This window comes from Myotis myotis, unplaced genomic scaffold (assembly GCF_014108235.1).
Source record: "Myotis myotis isolate mMyoMyo1 unplaced genomic scaffold, mMyoMyo1.p scaffold_m19_p_5, whole genome shotgun sequence".
Lineage (NCBI taxonomy): Eukaryota > Metazoa > Chordata > Mammalia > Chiroptera > Vespertilionidae > Myotis > Myotis myotis.
Window position 1 is genome coordinate 33,984,340 of NW_023416357.1, and position 17,726 is coordinate 34,002,065.

The 17,726-nt window shown below is 37.6% G+C and overlaps 1 protein-coding gene across 8 annotated transcripts in view; it reads left to right on the top strand.

The window, feature by feature from the left end:
• The window catches only part of CWC27 (CWC27 spliceosome associated cyclophilin), a 185,339-nt gene that overhangs the window by 102,792 nt on the left and 64,821 nt on the right, over positions 1-17,726 (top strand). For 7 of the 8 annotated variants that reach the window (XR_004967846.1, XR_004967844.1, XR_004967845.1 and 4 more), the window contains exon 11: positions 1,788-1,891. Coding sequence is in view for 4 of the 8 variants with exons in the window: in XM_036311099.1 (XP_036166992.1) it covers positions 1,788-1,891 (104 nt within the window). In the remaining 4 variants the exon portion in view is untranslated. Of the gene's footprint in view, positions 1-1,787; positions 1,892-15,335; positions 15,395-17,726 lie in introns of those variants that run through there. The other variant, XM_036311101.1, reaches the window with a different exon arrangement.

Below are 17,726 nucleotides of genomic sequence, written 5' to 3' on the forward strand. Positions count from 1 at the left end.
ATTGATCAGAAGGAGAGTTTCAGAATTAAGGATCTTGGAGGCCAAGCAGATACATAACATGACTGTGTGTGTTTGATGTGGGAAAGAGGTAAAAAGAAAACTGAGTCACTGACATTGTAAGACCTATCAGTTTGGTAACTCTATTATAGGGCAGTGGTAAAATATATATATGTTTATAATCTATAAATCAGATTTAGAGATCAGGATGAAGAAATAAAGGTTGAATCAGTATAGAATTAATCAGACTTAAGATTCCACTAAACCTTCACATGGGTGTCTGTCTCAGTCTTTGTGATCCACTGTAGCTTTAGTTGAAAATAGAGTGGATGTTTAACATTCACAGATATAAAATTCATAGTTTTGATTATTCACAAGTGACCCTGCCCTAGCCGGCTTGGCTCAGTGGATAGAGCATCAGCCTGTGGACTGAAGGGTCCCAAGTTCAATTCCGGCCAAGGGCACATGCCTGGGTTGCGGGCTCGGTCCCCAGTGGGGGGCATGCAGGAGGCAGCCGATCGGTGATTCTCTCTCATCATTGATGTTTCTGTCTCTCTCTCCTTCTCCCTTCCTCTCTGAAACCAATAAAGAAATATATTTTTAAAAAAAAAACAAAAATAAGTGACCCTAAGGGTTCATCCCAAGTTAATAAGTTTTTCCAAGGCATGAATTTGAATCTCCTGTCCTAAAACTGGCTTGTTGAAACTAGTCACTTAACTAGTGGCTTACAGTGAAGTCACCATTTACATTTCACTTTGCCTTTAATATATGATTGTATTCATCATCAGAATACATTGGTCTGGTAGTTTTCACAGAAGAGGAAATTATTTGCCAAATTGTGGTATTAAGTGGGTATTAAAAGGTATTAAAATTTTTATTGAGTTTATAAAAATTTTAGCACTGCAGCTAACTTGTAATAATTGCTTAATAAATGGTAGTTATTTGTGCCAGTTCAGGAATTCAGTAAGTTTTAAAGCCAAATCTTTTTGGGTATGCCCAGGTTTAGTTATTAGTACTTATATTAAAAATTTTACTTTGATTTGGCTATCCACAAATTATTAAACTGAAACTAGGTTGTTAAATTTGCAAGTAAATTAGAGGGAGAACAATGGGTCATTTATCACTTAACTAATTCTGTTTGATATACTTGAAAGGGGGTATATTTTATAATAATTTATATTATACTAGAGGCCCAGTGCACGGATTCGTGCACATTGAAAGGAAATTAATTAGAAGGTGGCCAGCAGGGCAGGACTGGGCAAGGCAGCCAGACACACCCTGGAACCAATCTCCCGAGGTCCCTCTTCAGCCAGCCGCACCTGGGGCTGCGCCAGGGCTCGAAGGGTGTCTACAGAGTGAGCGGGGTCCCTCCAGCAGGTGGGGTCTCTTGGCCTGGCCTGCGGGGATTGGCTGAAACTGGCAGTCCGACATACCCCAGGGGGTCCCAGAGTGCAAGAGGGCACTCTGCGAAGTTCCTGTCGCTTGGCAGCTCCTGTGTTGAGCGTCTGCTCTCTAGTGGTCAGTGCATATCATACCTACCGGCCGGTCAGCCAGTCGGAGGGTCAGCTGGTTGCTTAGCCTTTTATGTATATGGATAGATTGCTATTATAACTTAAAAATATTCTTTAAGTATATTTCCATACCACAAGTAAACATACACAAAATTAATTACATTACAAGCTGTGTTTTTCTTAGGGATTTAATGCACCTGAAAACCAGAATTACTTGTTTTTGCTAAGCAACTTTCTCTCAGTATATTTTATACTTATGTGATTGTTTTTGCTTTATAGTGAAGAGCTCAGAAAAGAAGCAAGACAATTAAAGCGGGAACTCTTAGCAGCAAAACAAAAAAAAGTAGAAAATGCAACAAAACAAGCAGAAAAATCAAGTGAAGGTAAGGGTATTTGCTTATATTTTAACTTGGTACTTCTTCTTCCTTTATACCTTCAATGTTAAGGTCTTGTATAATCATAGTACAATGGTTAAAACCAAGTAATTAATGTTGATACAGCACTAGTAACTAACTGTAGACCTTATTAGAATTACCTTATTAGAATTGGAATTCACCAGTTTTCCCATTAATGTCATTTTTGTTTTATGATTCCATCCAGAGTTCCATCATGTCTCCTGATCTCACTTAGATATTTTGTAGAATGTCTCACCTTGTTTGTCCGGTGTTTTCTCATGTAATATTGAGATTATGCATTTGGGGGCAAGATTGCCACATAAGTGATATGTCCTTCCCAGTGCATTATATAGATGTAACAGGATGTCTATTGTCTTTTTACTGGTGATATTACCATAATCTCACGGTTAAAGTGATGTCTGCTGAGCTGCTACACTATAAAATTACTCTTTTTCCCTTTGAGATTATAAATATTTGGAGGAAGATACTTTGAGACTATATAAATATTCAGTTTCTTTTCAAGCTTCCCCCACTAATTTTAGCGTCCATGGGTGGGTCTTGTCTGTAGGCAACAGTTATTTACTGTGGTGTTGTAATGGTGAGTTTGTATGTCCCTGATACCTGTTATGTTTATTACTTGGAATTCTTCTGTAAGAGAGAGGTCTCTCTTCTATTATTTATTTATTTACTTATTTATGTCAGTATGGTTAATAAGCATTTATTTTCTATGTTTTAATCCCAAACTGTCATTATTCATTTGTTGTTCAAATAATATCAGCATTGGCCCTTAGTAGCTCTTTCTGGCTGGCCTCTGTCCTTTCATCTTGCCCCATCCTTTGCGTACTCTCTTACTTTCTGGCACAAGATGCTCCCGATTGATCTTGTGTTTTGCCTTCTGCACACCTGGAATCAAGCACTTCTCCAAGGAACTCTGGTTTCTCTTATTGGAGTTTGTATTTAGAAAACAAAATGTGAACACTAAGTTGGTCATTTTATTTTGATTCTATTATTTTTAAGAGTGTTACTAGGAACAATATTATATTGTCACCATCTTCTTAGAATGCTTAACGAAATTCATATTTAGCCCCTATCTGTAATGCGTTATGGGTTACCTTTTTCTTAGGATTAAATTTCCTCTAAACTTATTTTGATCTTTTAAAATAGACAAGTGTTGCTGATAAGATGTTAAAAAATTATTTAGTATGAAAGATTTATGAATATCAGTAGACATTATATTTTATTTGTTATTTACATGTTTCTTTGAAGTTTTTAAGTATAGTAGTCTTTCTTCCCCAGGATTGAAAATGATACCATGAGCCATCTCACTGCATAGCATTGTGGAAACAAAGTAGAATTTTAGGCATCCTTGAACGTTTGTAGAATTTAGCCTATCTTCCCAGCCAACAGATACTCCAAGATTAGGACTATGTAAACTCTGGGAGCAGATCCAGAGGTTCTCATATGCATTTGCATGGTGAGATTATCACATAAAAAGAAGTAGGAAAGTGTTATTTGACCATGACTTTATAACATCATTCATCAGTTGAGCTGAATACCCTCATGAATCTGTTCAGGAAAGATTTCTTGTTTGGGCTATATGGCTACATATCAGGCTTTTATAAACCATTTTCTTTTAATCCAAGATTAAATTATTTGAGTATTATAGCAACTCTGTATGATTTGGTCTTTTGAACATGATTTGAAAAGACTGAAAATGCCTGGTCGTACTTTCCTGTTTGTTTGTCTGCTTGTTTATATCTAGCTATTTAATTTGCCAATAAACTTAGAAGTAGATAATCAATATTAAAAAAGAGGCTTGTGGATATTTTGTTGTATAGTAAATTGTGTAATATAGACTTACCTTTCACAGGAATTTTTTTTTATCTGGATGCGTAGACTACATCTGCTAATAACAAAGGGACTAAAAATACATTAATTTTATTTTTCATAGTAATTTTGACAGTAATATTCAGTGCTCAATATATGTAACACTAACAATTATAAGAATCCTTTGGAATATTATAATTTCTCAAAAAATAAACAGGAAATGAAATTCCCATTTGACCCAGTAATCCTACTTCTAGGAATATATCCCAAGAAATCAGAAACACCAATCAGAAAGGATATATGCACCCTATGTTCATAGCAACACAATTTACAATAACCAAGATTTGGAAATAGCCTAAGTGCCCATCAGCAGATGAGTGGATTAAAAAAACTGCGGTACATCTACACAATAGAATACTGTGCTGCTGTAAAAAAGAAAGAATTCTTACCATTTTGCAACAGCATGGATGGACCTAGAGAGCATTATGCTAAGCGAAATAATCCAGTCAGAGAAAGGTAAATATCACGTGATATCACTCATTTGTGGAATCTAATGAACAACATAAACTGAAAAACAAAAATAGATCCAGAGACATAGAAACATCGAACAGACCATCAAACCTCAGAGGGAAGACAGGGGAAGGTGTGTATGGGGGGGGGGGGGGGGGGTGTAAGAGATCAACCAAAGGACTTGTATGCATGCATATAGGCATAACCAATGGACACAGACAGTAGGGGGGTGAGGGCATATGCTGGGGGTGGAGACAGCCGGGGAAAGGTCAATGGGGGGAAAAAGGAAACATAATACTTTAAACAATAAAGAATTTAAATTAAAAAAAAATAAACAGGAAAGTACTAAGACCAGGCATTTTCAGTCTTCTCAGTAAAGCTCAAGATCTGATATTCCTTATATCATAAGGATATTGTCAGATAATGGATATAATTATAGATCTGTATAAGAAGAGCATTATCTAAACATGACCTGTTCACTTCTGTCATTGGTTTGCCATCTATTTACTTTTTAAAAGCTTCAGATAATTTATAAAAGAAGTCTTTAGTAAATGAAAAGAAAAGAATGTCAAGGGATAAAATCATTATAGTCATACTAGAAGTCCGATGCACGAAGATTCGTGCAAGAATAGGCCTTCCTTCCCCTGGCTGCTGGCATGCGGCGGGCTTGCTCTGGCTGCCTGTGCAGCGGCGGCAGCAGTGGCAAGCCCCTCCGCTTCCTCCTCACCCTCCTTCTCCAGAGAGTTCCTCTGGCACTCCCGGGGCGGTGCAGAGGGGAAGAGGTGGGGGGAACGAGGCAGGCGGGGAGGACTGGAGAGGTTGGGTGCGCTAGTGCGTTTCACTTTCCCATTGTGAAACTCGGATGCAACTGTCCCCCTTCCTCATCCTCTTCCTCCTCTGCCCTCCGCCTCCTGCCTGCCCACCCTCCTTCCATGCCCATTGCCCCTCCCTTCTTGATTTGGCGAGATAGGGAGGAGGGAGATCGGATAATTTGGGTTACTGTGTAGGTGACCTCTTTCATCTATTCAAAACAAAGCTGAGCTACCTGCTGCTGCTGCCATGGCAGCCACCATCGCCCCTTGGCTGGCCCGGGGCTGCCGGGGCACGCTAACTGTGCACCGAGCGAGCTCCCGCCTGTACCCACGGGGCTTCTCCAACACTAGGGTTTTGTTTACTAGAGCAGTGGGGCAGAAATGGGATAGAGCAGTGGTTCTCAACCTTTTGGCCCTTTAAATACAGTTCCTCATATTGTGACCCAAACATAAAATTATTTTCGTTGCTACTTCATAACTGTAATGTTGCTATTGTTATGAATCGTAATGTAAATATCTGATATGCAGGATGGTCGTAGGCGACCCCTATGAAAGAGTCATTCGATTGCCAAAGGGGTGGCGACCCACAGGTTGAGAACCGCTGGGATAGAGGGAGACACCAGACACTGGGAGCTATGACCTCAGGCACCAGAAGGTTGTCTCTGAGGCCGGGAGCTGGGCCACTGGGAGGCTGCAAGGACGGTTGACAGGTGTGGAGTGCGGTAGGTAGGCCCTGAGGAGGCACGCTGCCAAGAGACCCAGAGCGGCCGGGGGGCAGGGCCACTGCTAGCTTTGTTGGGTTAATTTGCATACTCACTCCTGATTGGTTGTGGACATCACAAAGTGATGGTCAATTTACATATTTCTCTTTTATTAATATAGATAACTAGAATTTTTATAGTAGCATGAAATTGAACTTAAAATTCTAAGAAGTTTCATATCTTGTTGAATGCAGAGTTGCAGTAGGCTGTAACATCCCAATGTAGGTAAACAAGAAGTGTGGTGTTTTACTTAGAGACAGCATTGTCAGGAGAGATGTGCTGCAGGACAGTTCTGTTTGCAGCCCAGGAGTCTCGTTAGTCCCCCTGTAAATCATCCAGGCCTGTAAAGAGGACGTTTGGGGGGGGGGGTAATAAATTTTAAATAAAATTGGTAGTTAATTGGAGGCAGAGTTAGTTTCCTGTGTTGGCTCTGTCAAGTACTTTAATAAACTATATAATCCTTTTCATTAAATTGTGTTTCTAAGTACTTCCCAGGTTTCTTTAAGTTGCATCATATCAAACTAGTACCAAAATGCACATAGTCACTTAGAGATATAGTTTTGGACTATTCTCTAATCAGCTTTAGGGAGATAAGGTGTCAGATCCTCTTTTCAAAGTTCTAAGCACACAATACCTGCTCTATAGCTAGTGCCAGAAATTAGAGGAGGAAGGGGCAACCGGAGATTGTAAATCAAGAAAGAATTTTAAAGCCTCTTCATGAAGCACATCCCTGAGGTGCTTAGTTCCTCTCAAATTGCACTGGTCCATTTCAGGCTTCTTCAAACTGTCTTTTTAATTCTGGATTAAGTCAGACTAGGGCCCCTCAGGTTTTATAGGTTATGAAAGTGTATCTATAGTTTTTTACTACTTTTCATCTATCTAACCTATAATGTTAAACTAGCTTAATCTTGGTTTTTATAAGAAACAAAAATCCCTTTGGAATGTTAGCTTTGTGCTGTGTCCGATACCATGTAGAATTAATTCCTCTTTTTGAGCAAACTAAGCAAAAATCCTTTTTTCAAGGATTTTTCTTCAGGTACTCTTGAATTATTTTTCTTGGGAGTCAGAAGTATGAGTCTTATTTTTCCTGTAGTCTACTTTTAATTATGTACTAACTTTTAATGTCATTTATGTAGAAAAGTGAAAGTATATGCCCGTGGTTCATAGAAAGTCTCTGGGACCAGTATTACCAGTGGTAATACTCTTTATTTCTTACTTTGGTCATGGTGCTAACAAATTGATTATCTGATTCTAAGTTTAAAATAGACTAAAGAATAATAAAAGTCAGGGACAGTATCCTTTAAGATGGCAAATTCATAAAATGTATGACTATTTAACTACATGTCTCAAAAATTAAAATATAAATAAATGAACAAGCAAAGGAAAAGCGAGGGCAGGGACTGGCCCATGGATCTCTCTAGCCAATTATATTATTGGGCTAAAAAAAGTGAGAGAGAAAGACCCGGGTAGGGATATCTATTCTGACAGCAGCAAGAGGTGGAAGCTGACCACCTGACATTAGGTAAGTAAGGAAACACAGGAACATAGGAGTGGAGTATTATGGAAACCTTTGCTGTAGATGATACTTCATTTATTCTTAGAGAACATGTCAGATGTTCATTATAATAATCCTGATTCATTAAGAAGAGTTTAGATGGTATTTATTATTGCTTAATACGATTGAGAATGGGCAATGATTCTAACCTAATTGGCAAAAAAAAATAGTCATTTTAGCCAGTTAAAGATAAGATTCTCTTATCTGAAATATTCAGTTGTGCAGAGCATCCTATTTCCTGGAAGTCTTGGAAAAATAAAGCTTCCCTTTGTAGTCAGGACCACCAGTCTCCCCGGTGAAATTTTATTGCATACATGTTGTTACCTTCATGAGCCAGAAAGCACATTTCTAGCCATATATCTTACAGTCGTATAATTTTTTAAATAATAAAGACTTTTAAAGGTATATAATGAATATAAAGATGTACATATCCTCACAATTAGACAAAGAATCTAATCTCTTGGTAAGGTGAATACGAGATGGTCACTTTAATTTGAGAGTCCATAAAGCACTTTGTTCTTTTTTGGACATCTGGATATCAAGAGCAAGTCTTGTTGAAATTTATTTTAGAACCATTCATTATGGGCATATTTAATTTTTATGTGCATTGAAAAATAAACTAATTTATATATTTTTCTTTTTCTTGAATTCTATACCATCCTGCAGACCTCCTAATGGTAACTTAGGACTCATCTCTAGGAACCAGTATGTTAAGGGTATTTCTCTGCAGCCCTTCACTATCTTTATATAGTTTTTTACTAAGCATTCTTTCTGCCTGGTGGTTGATGTAATTCCAATGAAGGAAATTTAACAAGAGCCTTTAGCTATACTTATCATAACTCTAGTTTGTCTTATTATTAATATCAATGCCATTCCTAATCCAGTAAAATTAAGTTTGTTAATTGATACAGCTAAGCATTAATCTTTGGTGGTAACTGTTAATAAAAGCTATATTATTTCTTCTAATTATAAAAGTAACATACGTCCTTTGCAAAAAATATCAGAAATACAGAAAAGCATGTAGATAAAAAGAAAGATCATCCTGTAATACTTCTTCCAAAGACAGCCATAGTTAACTTTGTGATATTTATTTTTCTGGACTTTTTAATCTTCATGCCAGAAATATACAGGTGTATTGTTTTCCATATATTTTATTATAATCTTTTTGGAATATGCTTTTTAAAAAAAACATTCAAGTGAAATTGGCCAGTAACTCTTAAATATATAACCTGCTTTTAGGGGTATTTGTTCCTCTTAATTCTATCATATCAGACAAAGTAAGATAGCGAAGACATGGATGTAAAGACTTCACGAATGTGGTGAAGAGATAAAAAATTCCTACCGCCTTCAGCTCTAGGTTTAGAAGATGTGAGGGTACTGGCACCCAGGGACTTCATCTCGTTACTGATGGGAGTTATTTAGAACTCTTATAAATTAAAACAAAACAACAAGCAGGGACCTGCTGACACTGCCTGGTAGCCTGCCACCTCCTCATGTCTCAAGTGGCCACTGATAAATCTGCAAGGAAATTTTATAAATTGCATTAGATATTTGGACCCTGAACTGACATAATTACAAATTTGTCCACTTTAGAAAGTAAATGAGGTGAGTGCTGTGTGTGTGTGTGTGTGTGTGTGAGAGAGAGAGAGAGAGAGAGAGAGAGAGCGAGCATATGGTGTTTTTTATTTTGTTTTGGTATTTAGATTGTCTCATGGCAGGGGGACTACTCTCATCATTAAAAGTTTGATTACAACCAGCATTCCCACTTAGGAATGGAGTTCTTGACTATTCCAGACTGCAGTCAAGACATTATTTTAAGTATGATGTTTTTCTTTTATGTGACATTTTCTGAGGTTTTGCCAAAAATGACATCAAACATATAATTCATTTGAGTGCTGACTTTCTTCAGCATCTTGCAGCACTTAATCAAATTTGAAAAAGATATATTCTTTTCACAGCTTTATAGTGTAAACCTGTGAATATGTTGCATTAAAACTTACTTTGGACAGTTTAATCTGTGTGGCATTAGATTGATTTTTTAAATGATTAATGCAATGTGCTGACAGTTTTAAATGGTTGTAGTTTCAGAATTCTTCACATCAACTCCTGGCACATTGTACAGATGCAGCTTTTGAATATTAGTAATTTCTCATGCAAAAGGCAGATAATCCCTAAATTATACTAATAGCTACATTAAAGAATTTGAAATGCCAGAAAGAACAAAGAGAATAATAAAGTTCTCAGAACTAAGATGATGTCAAAATATTAAGAATTATTAAACATCTATTTTGAAGTACAAAAGTAGTTTATATTGTTTTTTTAAAGTGGCCACACCAGAGTGTAAGCTTATTTAAAACACTGTGCTGCAGTGTGTTTAAAAATGTGAAAGTAGGCTTGCTTTAAGAAATACCTTGTGCATCAAAACTCTGATCTTGAATATGCTCTATTTACATTGCATACTTCTGTGCAGTCGTCACAGTTTGGGTTCTAAATGGAGCATCCAGTCCTACCCTTCCATTATATACATGGGAAACCAAAGGCCAGCCAATTAAGGGGCTTACCCAGAATCACACAGCAAATTAATAGGACTAGAACTCAGGTCCCCTGGCTTCCAGTCCAGTGCTCTTTCCATGACTCCATTCTTCAATTCGATCCAACCTCGAGTAGATACAGTCTGTGAAGTTTTCATTGGTATTTATGAAACTTTACTTTGGTTTTGGTGAGAATACTTGCTTTTAAAAACCCCTTAGTAAGCCTAGAGTCCTTTCAAGAGCACATTATTATCATGCTTGTTGTCAAAAAGTAAACATAATTTTGGAATAGATGATAAAATTTTAAATGTTATTGAAAATCGGTTTCTGGCAACATGACAGCCTAAGAGTCCAAACCGATCCTTCCACTAAAAACAATTAAAAATCTTGGATATAACATGAAAATATCTTCTCATATGTTACTATGAACTTGTAAATAAAAAGAAAAACAAAACAAGGAATACTCAGACCAGGGAATAAGTAACTATATGAAGGTAGAGAAGTAAGGGAGCACAATGACAGTTGATAAACTGGGTGAACTGGAGCACTTTTTCAAGTCTCACACCAAGGGAATATAAAGCGTAAGACTTCCCAAGATAGTAGTTGTCTAATAGAAGACTCTCCTATTTAGATGGGGACCCAGAGACTTCACCCTTAGTGGCAGGGAGCATTAGCAATAAGCAGCCATCTCCCTGTCATCGGAGGACTGCAGGAAAACTGACCATCTTGAATTGTGGCACAGAATATTTTGGGGCAAGAGCATGTCCTAGGAACTGTAGCCACAGGCAGCCTTCCCATCAGTTTGGAGCCCAATTCACTGAGCCTGGGTGGCCTCAAAATTCTCCAGCCAAGAATTTAGTTGGAAATGATCCTGGATTCTTAGTGCCCCCAGAAGTCTGATACAAGCAAACATAAATCCTTTCAGGAGGAACCTACTTTTATTCCCTGTCCTTGAAGAAAGTACAAAAGAAAATGAGTAGCTCGAAATAACACACACACACACACACACACACACACACACACACACACACTCAGTTCAGACATCCTGACAAAAACTATTAAAAGCAACAGACAACAGAATCAGATGCACAAATTCTTAAGATTTTATTCAGACACTGAATGTTTAAAAAATATGTATAATATATTTTAAGAAATACATTTAAAAATATAAAGAACAAGCAGATTTTAAAACAAAGCAAATCGTATCTAATAAAGAGGGAATATGCTAATTGAACTTCATGCCATCACAAAGATGGCGGTGCCCACACCAATAAGGCGGGAATATGCTAATTGACTGCCACACCCTCAAAGATGACAGCACCTGCAGCCAATAAGGAGGGAATATGCTAATTGGCTGTCACACCCTCAAAGATGGCGGTGCCCACAGCACAAGATGGCGGCGCCCAGTCCTCTCAGCCCCGCTGAGGTGGCAGGCATGTGGCAAGGCCAGGCCTGCCCCTGCTGCACGCCTGCCTCTGGAGTCCCCCAGTCCTCTCAGCCCCCTAGCCGCCCAGGGCCACCCGAGGCTCAGATAACCAGGGCTGGCTGAGGCTTGTGCCGCCGGCAGTGGCAGCAGCAGAGGTGTGATGGGGCATCGCCTTCCCCTGATCGCCGGTCGCCTCCCGCCCCTGAGGGCTCCCAGACTGTGAGAGGAGGCAGGCCGGGCTGAGGGACCCCCCCGCCTCCAGTGCATGAATTTTCATGCACCGGGCCTCTAGTCTAGAAATAAAAAATAATAGTTGATATTAAAAACTCAATAGGTTTTATAGCAAATTCGACTGCATTAGAAATCTTTTTGAAAAAATCTTTAAAACATTGGAGAACTAACAAGGAAGTGAAGAATTTCAAGGCTAAGAGCCAGTGAAGAATGGAGGTCTGGGGTTTTGGTCAACTCTTCCCTTAGGAAAATTTGCTGAATTAATGGGGTACAGGGTGGGGCTGAAAGGCAGTGTAGTGCTTTTAGCAGCCTCTTAGTTTTGGAAAGGGGGGTGGGGAATGGGTGCAGGGCCTGGAAAGTAGATGTTTGTGACTGCCTCTCGCTTTGGTCTGGTTGCCTCAAGGCTTTTCTCTGGTAGTGCAGGTCAACTGGAAATGGACAGGCTTTTATAGGTACAGCTTCTAATCTTCTCGGTTCCTGAAATTAGAATAAGGTGATCCTGAATTGCTAGAGCCTTCGGGCACTGGAAGAAGCCAATGTAAATCATCAGTGGAGGAAAATAATATCATTTAGGTGTTACTTTTTTTTTCTTTACAGACAATTTAGCAAATAGATTACCTGGCATACAATAAAAAATAGCCAGACACACAAAGAAATATTATCAGTGACTAAAACCCAGCAGAAACAACAAATAGAAAGAGTCCTATGGGCGGATAAGGACACATATCTAATACCTTAATCAATAAAGAAATTTAAAAAAAAAAAGAGTCCTAGAGGGACTCCAGATATTGAAATGATCAGAAACAGTCTTTAAAATAAATATCTTACTTTGTTCTTGAAATTCAAAGACAGTGAATTTCTAAGTATCTGTCTTAAGAAGTTACAAAAGAGAGCAGCAAATTAAATCCAAAGAAAGAAGTAGATAATTAAAAATAAGAGTAGAAATTAATGTACTAGAAAACACACATAAAGTATAGGGATTACAAACACCAATTCTTTTAAAAGACTAAATCACATTGATAGATTTTTATTTATTTTTATTTTTTTAATTTCTTCACTGATTAAGTTATTACATATGTGTCCTTATCCCCACATTACCTCCCCCCCCCCCCACCATTCCCCACCACTCATGCCCTCACCCCCCTGTTGTCTGTGTCCATTGGTTAGGCCTATATGCACGCATATAAGTCCTTTGGTTGATCTCTCTCCCTTACCCCCACCCTCCCCTACATTGATAAATTTTTAGTGAAACTGGATGAGAAAAAAGGTGTAAATAATCACCAACAATTTTAAAAAGGACATAATTACAGGTCCTATCAACACTAAAATGTTTTCAGATGATATTATAAAAATTGTTGCAACTAAAAATTATTACCCCTTACCAAGACTAATCTAGGAAGAAGTAGGATGCTGAATATCACTCTTATTAGAGAAATCAGATCTATAATTTAAGACTTATGCAAATAGCACCAATCTTAAAGAAACTCTTCCAGAGAATAGAAAAAGAGGGAACACTTTTACTCTTCGATTTATGAAGCCAGTATAACCTTGATAAGAAAACCTGGTAAAGACATTGCAAGAAAAGAAAATCATAAACCAACCTCCTTAAATTCTAAACAAAATACTAATATATCAAGTGAGGCAATATTTTCAATACATAATACATCCTGACAAATTTGGATTTATTTCAAGAATGCAAGTTTGGCTTTATATGCAAAAGCAACCAATATAATTTACCACAGTATTAGAATGAAGAGAAAAAACATTTTATCATTTTGATAGAAGGAGAAAGAGCATTTAATAAAATTCAACATGTGTTCATGATTTTAGTAAAACATTCTAGCACACTAGAAATAGGACTGAACTATTATAAAGGCACCATAGGAAACAGAGCAGACACCATGCACAGTGTTGTGGTGATATCTGGAATGAGTGAGTGATGCACACTATAGTCTCTCTTATTCAACATTATTACATTTTAAAAGATTTACTGTAGGTCCTAGCTGCTGAACAAGGCAAGAATTCGAAATGAAATGGTTTAAAAAGCAAAGAACTGTTTTCTATCTGTGGTACAATCATATCCATACAATATCCAAAAGAATCTATGGGTGAATGTTAAAATTAATAAGTGAGTTTACAAGATAATTGTATATAAATACAGTAGAGACTCATCAGTAGCTGGGGTGAGCAACAGGAGTGCTTCTGCAGGGCCAGCAGGGTTTGAACTCCTGACTTGGGTGTTCTCTTTGTGGTAAGTCATTGAGCTATACATTTTAAATCTGTGCACTTTTTCAATGTGTGTGTTACCTGTCACAATAAATACAAAATTAAACACACACACACACACACACACACACACACACACACACACACACACACGTACGCAGGGAAGAGATCCTAACAAAAATTAAAAATTTCTATCCATTAGATACTTTTATCCTTTGAGTTTCCAATTTTGTGTTATTCCCAGATTCTTCTCAGCAGGCTTCTCCTGTCAGCACCCTAACCATTGTTACCGGACTCAGTTTAATGACTATAACAATAATAGCAACTACCGTTTCATAAATGCTTACTATGTGCCAGGATCTATACTATAAGCTTTATATATGTTATTTACAGCCTTTTCTTGGTATCAGTGGGGGATTTGTTCCAGGACCCCCACAAATACCAAAATATGTGGATGCTCAAGTTCCTTGTATAAAACATCATAGTATTCGCACAGAACCTATATTTGCATGTAGGCTGCACTAGGGTATGCGTACACATTACTTCATTCACGTGGATTCAGCGTAGTGCTCAGCACATGGCAAATTCAAATTTTGCGTTTTGGAACTCTGAGGGGTTTTTTCCTGAGTATCTTCACTCTGCAGTTAGTTAAATCGGCAGGCGTGAAACCCGCAGATATGGAGGACCAACTGCGATTTAATTCTCACCGTGACCTTATGGAGATAGACATTACCATCCTCATTTTACAGAGAGGGAAACTGAAACTCAGAGAGTTCATTGAGCCCATTTCACACAGTCGTGGAGCTAGAAGAATCTGTGTGTGGGTCTTTCCATTGTATTAACCTGCAACAGGAAGTCAGTGCTCTTTTCACTCTCCACCCTCTTCTCTGAAGGCATTGACTCCTTTCCTCTCACTGAGGAAGAGCACAGCTCGAGTGTCATTTTCTTATACCTTTGGAAGCCCTTTTAATATAATACCCAAATATCAGATATGCCCAGTAAAGGTTTTCCTTTCAACAATGAAGTTATATTTTATAGAGTAATTTTACAAGATTTTCCATGTTAGCTTAACTACTTTCAAGAAGTTTACTAAGAAACCAAGATATAAAATGAGGAGAATATTATAATTTCTTTTGGTGGCAGATAATGTTGCAGGATCCCAGTTTTCAAAAACCATTGAGATGTCATGGTTAAGAACACAGCCTGTGAAGTCAGAAAAATCTACATTTAATCTTTACTGATATCTCTCTGCTTCTGTGTATTATATAATGTATCTGTATATTTCTTAAGGTTCTTGGTTATAACCAACTACAATTTAAGCCACAGGATAGGATACTGAGATAGCCAACAAAATGGAACAAAGCACCAAATAGCTAAGCTTCAGAAAGGCGGGAAGACCAGGGGCCACTACAGAGTCTTGGGTGCAGGAGCTCTTGGACTCTTTCTGGGATCTATCATCAGGCACTCACCCTAGCTTCTTTCTAGCATTCTTGAGAACCCAGCTCCCAGGAGACAGACAACTCATTGATTGATCACATATCACTTTGGCATAGGGACAGGATCTGTTACCAGAAGAATGGATCAAAAAGCACACTAGGCAAACGAAAACATACCTATAACACTTGGCCTCTCTTCGCCTCAGTTTTCTCATCTGTGAAATGGGTATGTTTATTTGTTTATTGTAAGGGTTAAGCATGTAAAGTATATAGTATTTTCATAAATCTCTTTCTGCTTATATATGCATCTATTGGTCCTTTTTCTCTCTTTGGAGAACCCTGACTAATACACCCAATAAGTAAGGACAAAACAACACAAAAAAACCCCTTAATTTTCCCAGTTGACATAATTAGTAATAATTCACCATCCTGAATGTGGTTGACAGTTGCAAAACAGACCACTACCCGCACAAAAAACACAATAGAAAATGGAATTCTTGATTTAGCAGATGATATTCACTGTTTTTAAATCTTAAAGGTATCTACATATTATTTGAATAAACCACAAGAATGGGAATAAGCCCCATGGTATTAATATTTTTCTCAAATTTAACAAGCGTAATGCAATCTTACCTTGGATCTTTTCTGCTCGTTTCTTCATGGTTTCAGTTTAATGTCTTCCACTTCCTTTCGTAAATGGTTGTATAATGTTACTGCTGTGTTCCACAGAATATCTACCACAGTCCTGTTCACCTCTCTGCCCACCCAGCCCACCTCCATCCCTCAGTGGTTGCATGTTGAACATGAGCAAAGTCATTCTTCCAGGGTTTGGAAAGGCCTTTGGGATTATTGAAAACAAATGGTGTTATATAAATGTCAGATTGTTTCATAACAGTTCTTAAAACAATGAGATAATGTCTGTTAAAGAATTTTAAGTTCCATGGAGAAATGCAGGGCATAAAAACAAGTCCTTTTATGTGTTATATGCATGTATTTTCACTATACAACTCAACGCATTATAATATCCTTTAAAGATATGTGTGTGTGTGTGTGTGTGTGTGTGGCTAACTGAATAGAACTAAGTAAATAGATTTTGTTGCTTCATTTTATCATTTGAGTCCAGTAAATTTGTTACCATAAATACTGGTTAGTATAAAATTAGAAATCTAAAGCAGTCTCTTTTTAGGGTTAAAAATAATCTTTTTTTCTCTTAAGTTAAAGCTATGTAACTTGTGCAATACTGGATTTACCCCTGTATAGATTAATGAATTTGTGAGTTTTATAAAAACTTCAGTGAAGTCACTTATTTAAAATAATTCCCAAATCCTTTTTCTACCTCTAAGCTGCAGGCCCACATTTCCAACTTCCTTTTAAATAAGTTTACTTAAAACTAATGGTGACCAAAATTAAGTGTATTTTTCTCCCACAAAAACATCCCCAGACCTAATTTTTCTACTGCTATGTATTATTAATGGCACCATGGTTCTTCCAATGAGCCAAGCTAAAATAGTTTGGTATCATGTTTGGCTTCTTTTGCTTCTTTACTCACCCATTATCCCTAACCCCATAGACAACCATATATATTTTCACTTGTCCTTTCATGTCTGTTACCTCATTCATTCCTCTAGGTGTGTCTCTCACTGCCTCCTCCTAAAATAGCATAGCTAATTCCTAATTGTTTTCCTTATCTCTGGTGTTCCTTATTCCAGTTAGTCCTTGAGTTGAAGAGTTGGCATATGGGCTTTAATCCTAGTTTCACCTTATGTTGTTGTTTCCCTTAGAAAATTTACTTCAACTCTCCAAATCTCAGTTACTTTTTCTTGAAAATAACTATCTCACGGGATAATTCACTGTAGTAGTCCACTAAGATGATATATTGTTCTAGTCTATACTTTATTGGGTCATTGTCCAGGAACCATTTAGCTAGCTAGTAAAGGAGATTTTTGTAAGCATACAGTGAAATCTTGTGAGCACCCAAAGACAGAACCAAAGAGTAGATAGAGAATGTGATCAGAAACTGAGGCTGATTTCCTTCCAGAGCTGTGTGATCTGCTTCTCTCTTTGTATCTTTGCTTTTCTTTCTACATCTGCCCTGTCCTCTTCTTTCTCTGCAATATATTTTATTCTCCTTTAGAACTTTGTGTTACACATGGTATCAAATAACCACCCTCACTCTGAATGTGCACATATTTTTACATAGCACCAAAAGGCTCAGTCTCACCATATTTCCCAAAAAGGAATCTGATTGGTCTAACTCATATTTTGATTAGCTACACAAGTCATAAACCCTCATGAGCATGCATGGCTCATGTCACCCCTGGCCCCAGCTTCTGAGTCTAATAGAGAGAGCAGCACTTGTAGCCAAGAAAGATTCTATTAGAAGTGGTCATGGATAAGCTGGTAATGATTGGCATCTATAACAATTTTATGTGAAGTACTTAGCACAGTGCTCAAAAAATAGTAGTTATTATTTTTATATACCAAAATAAACTAAACAAGAGAGAGGAA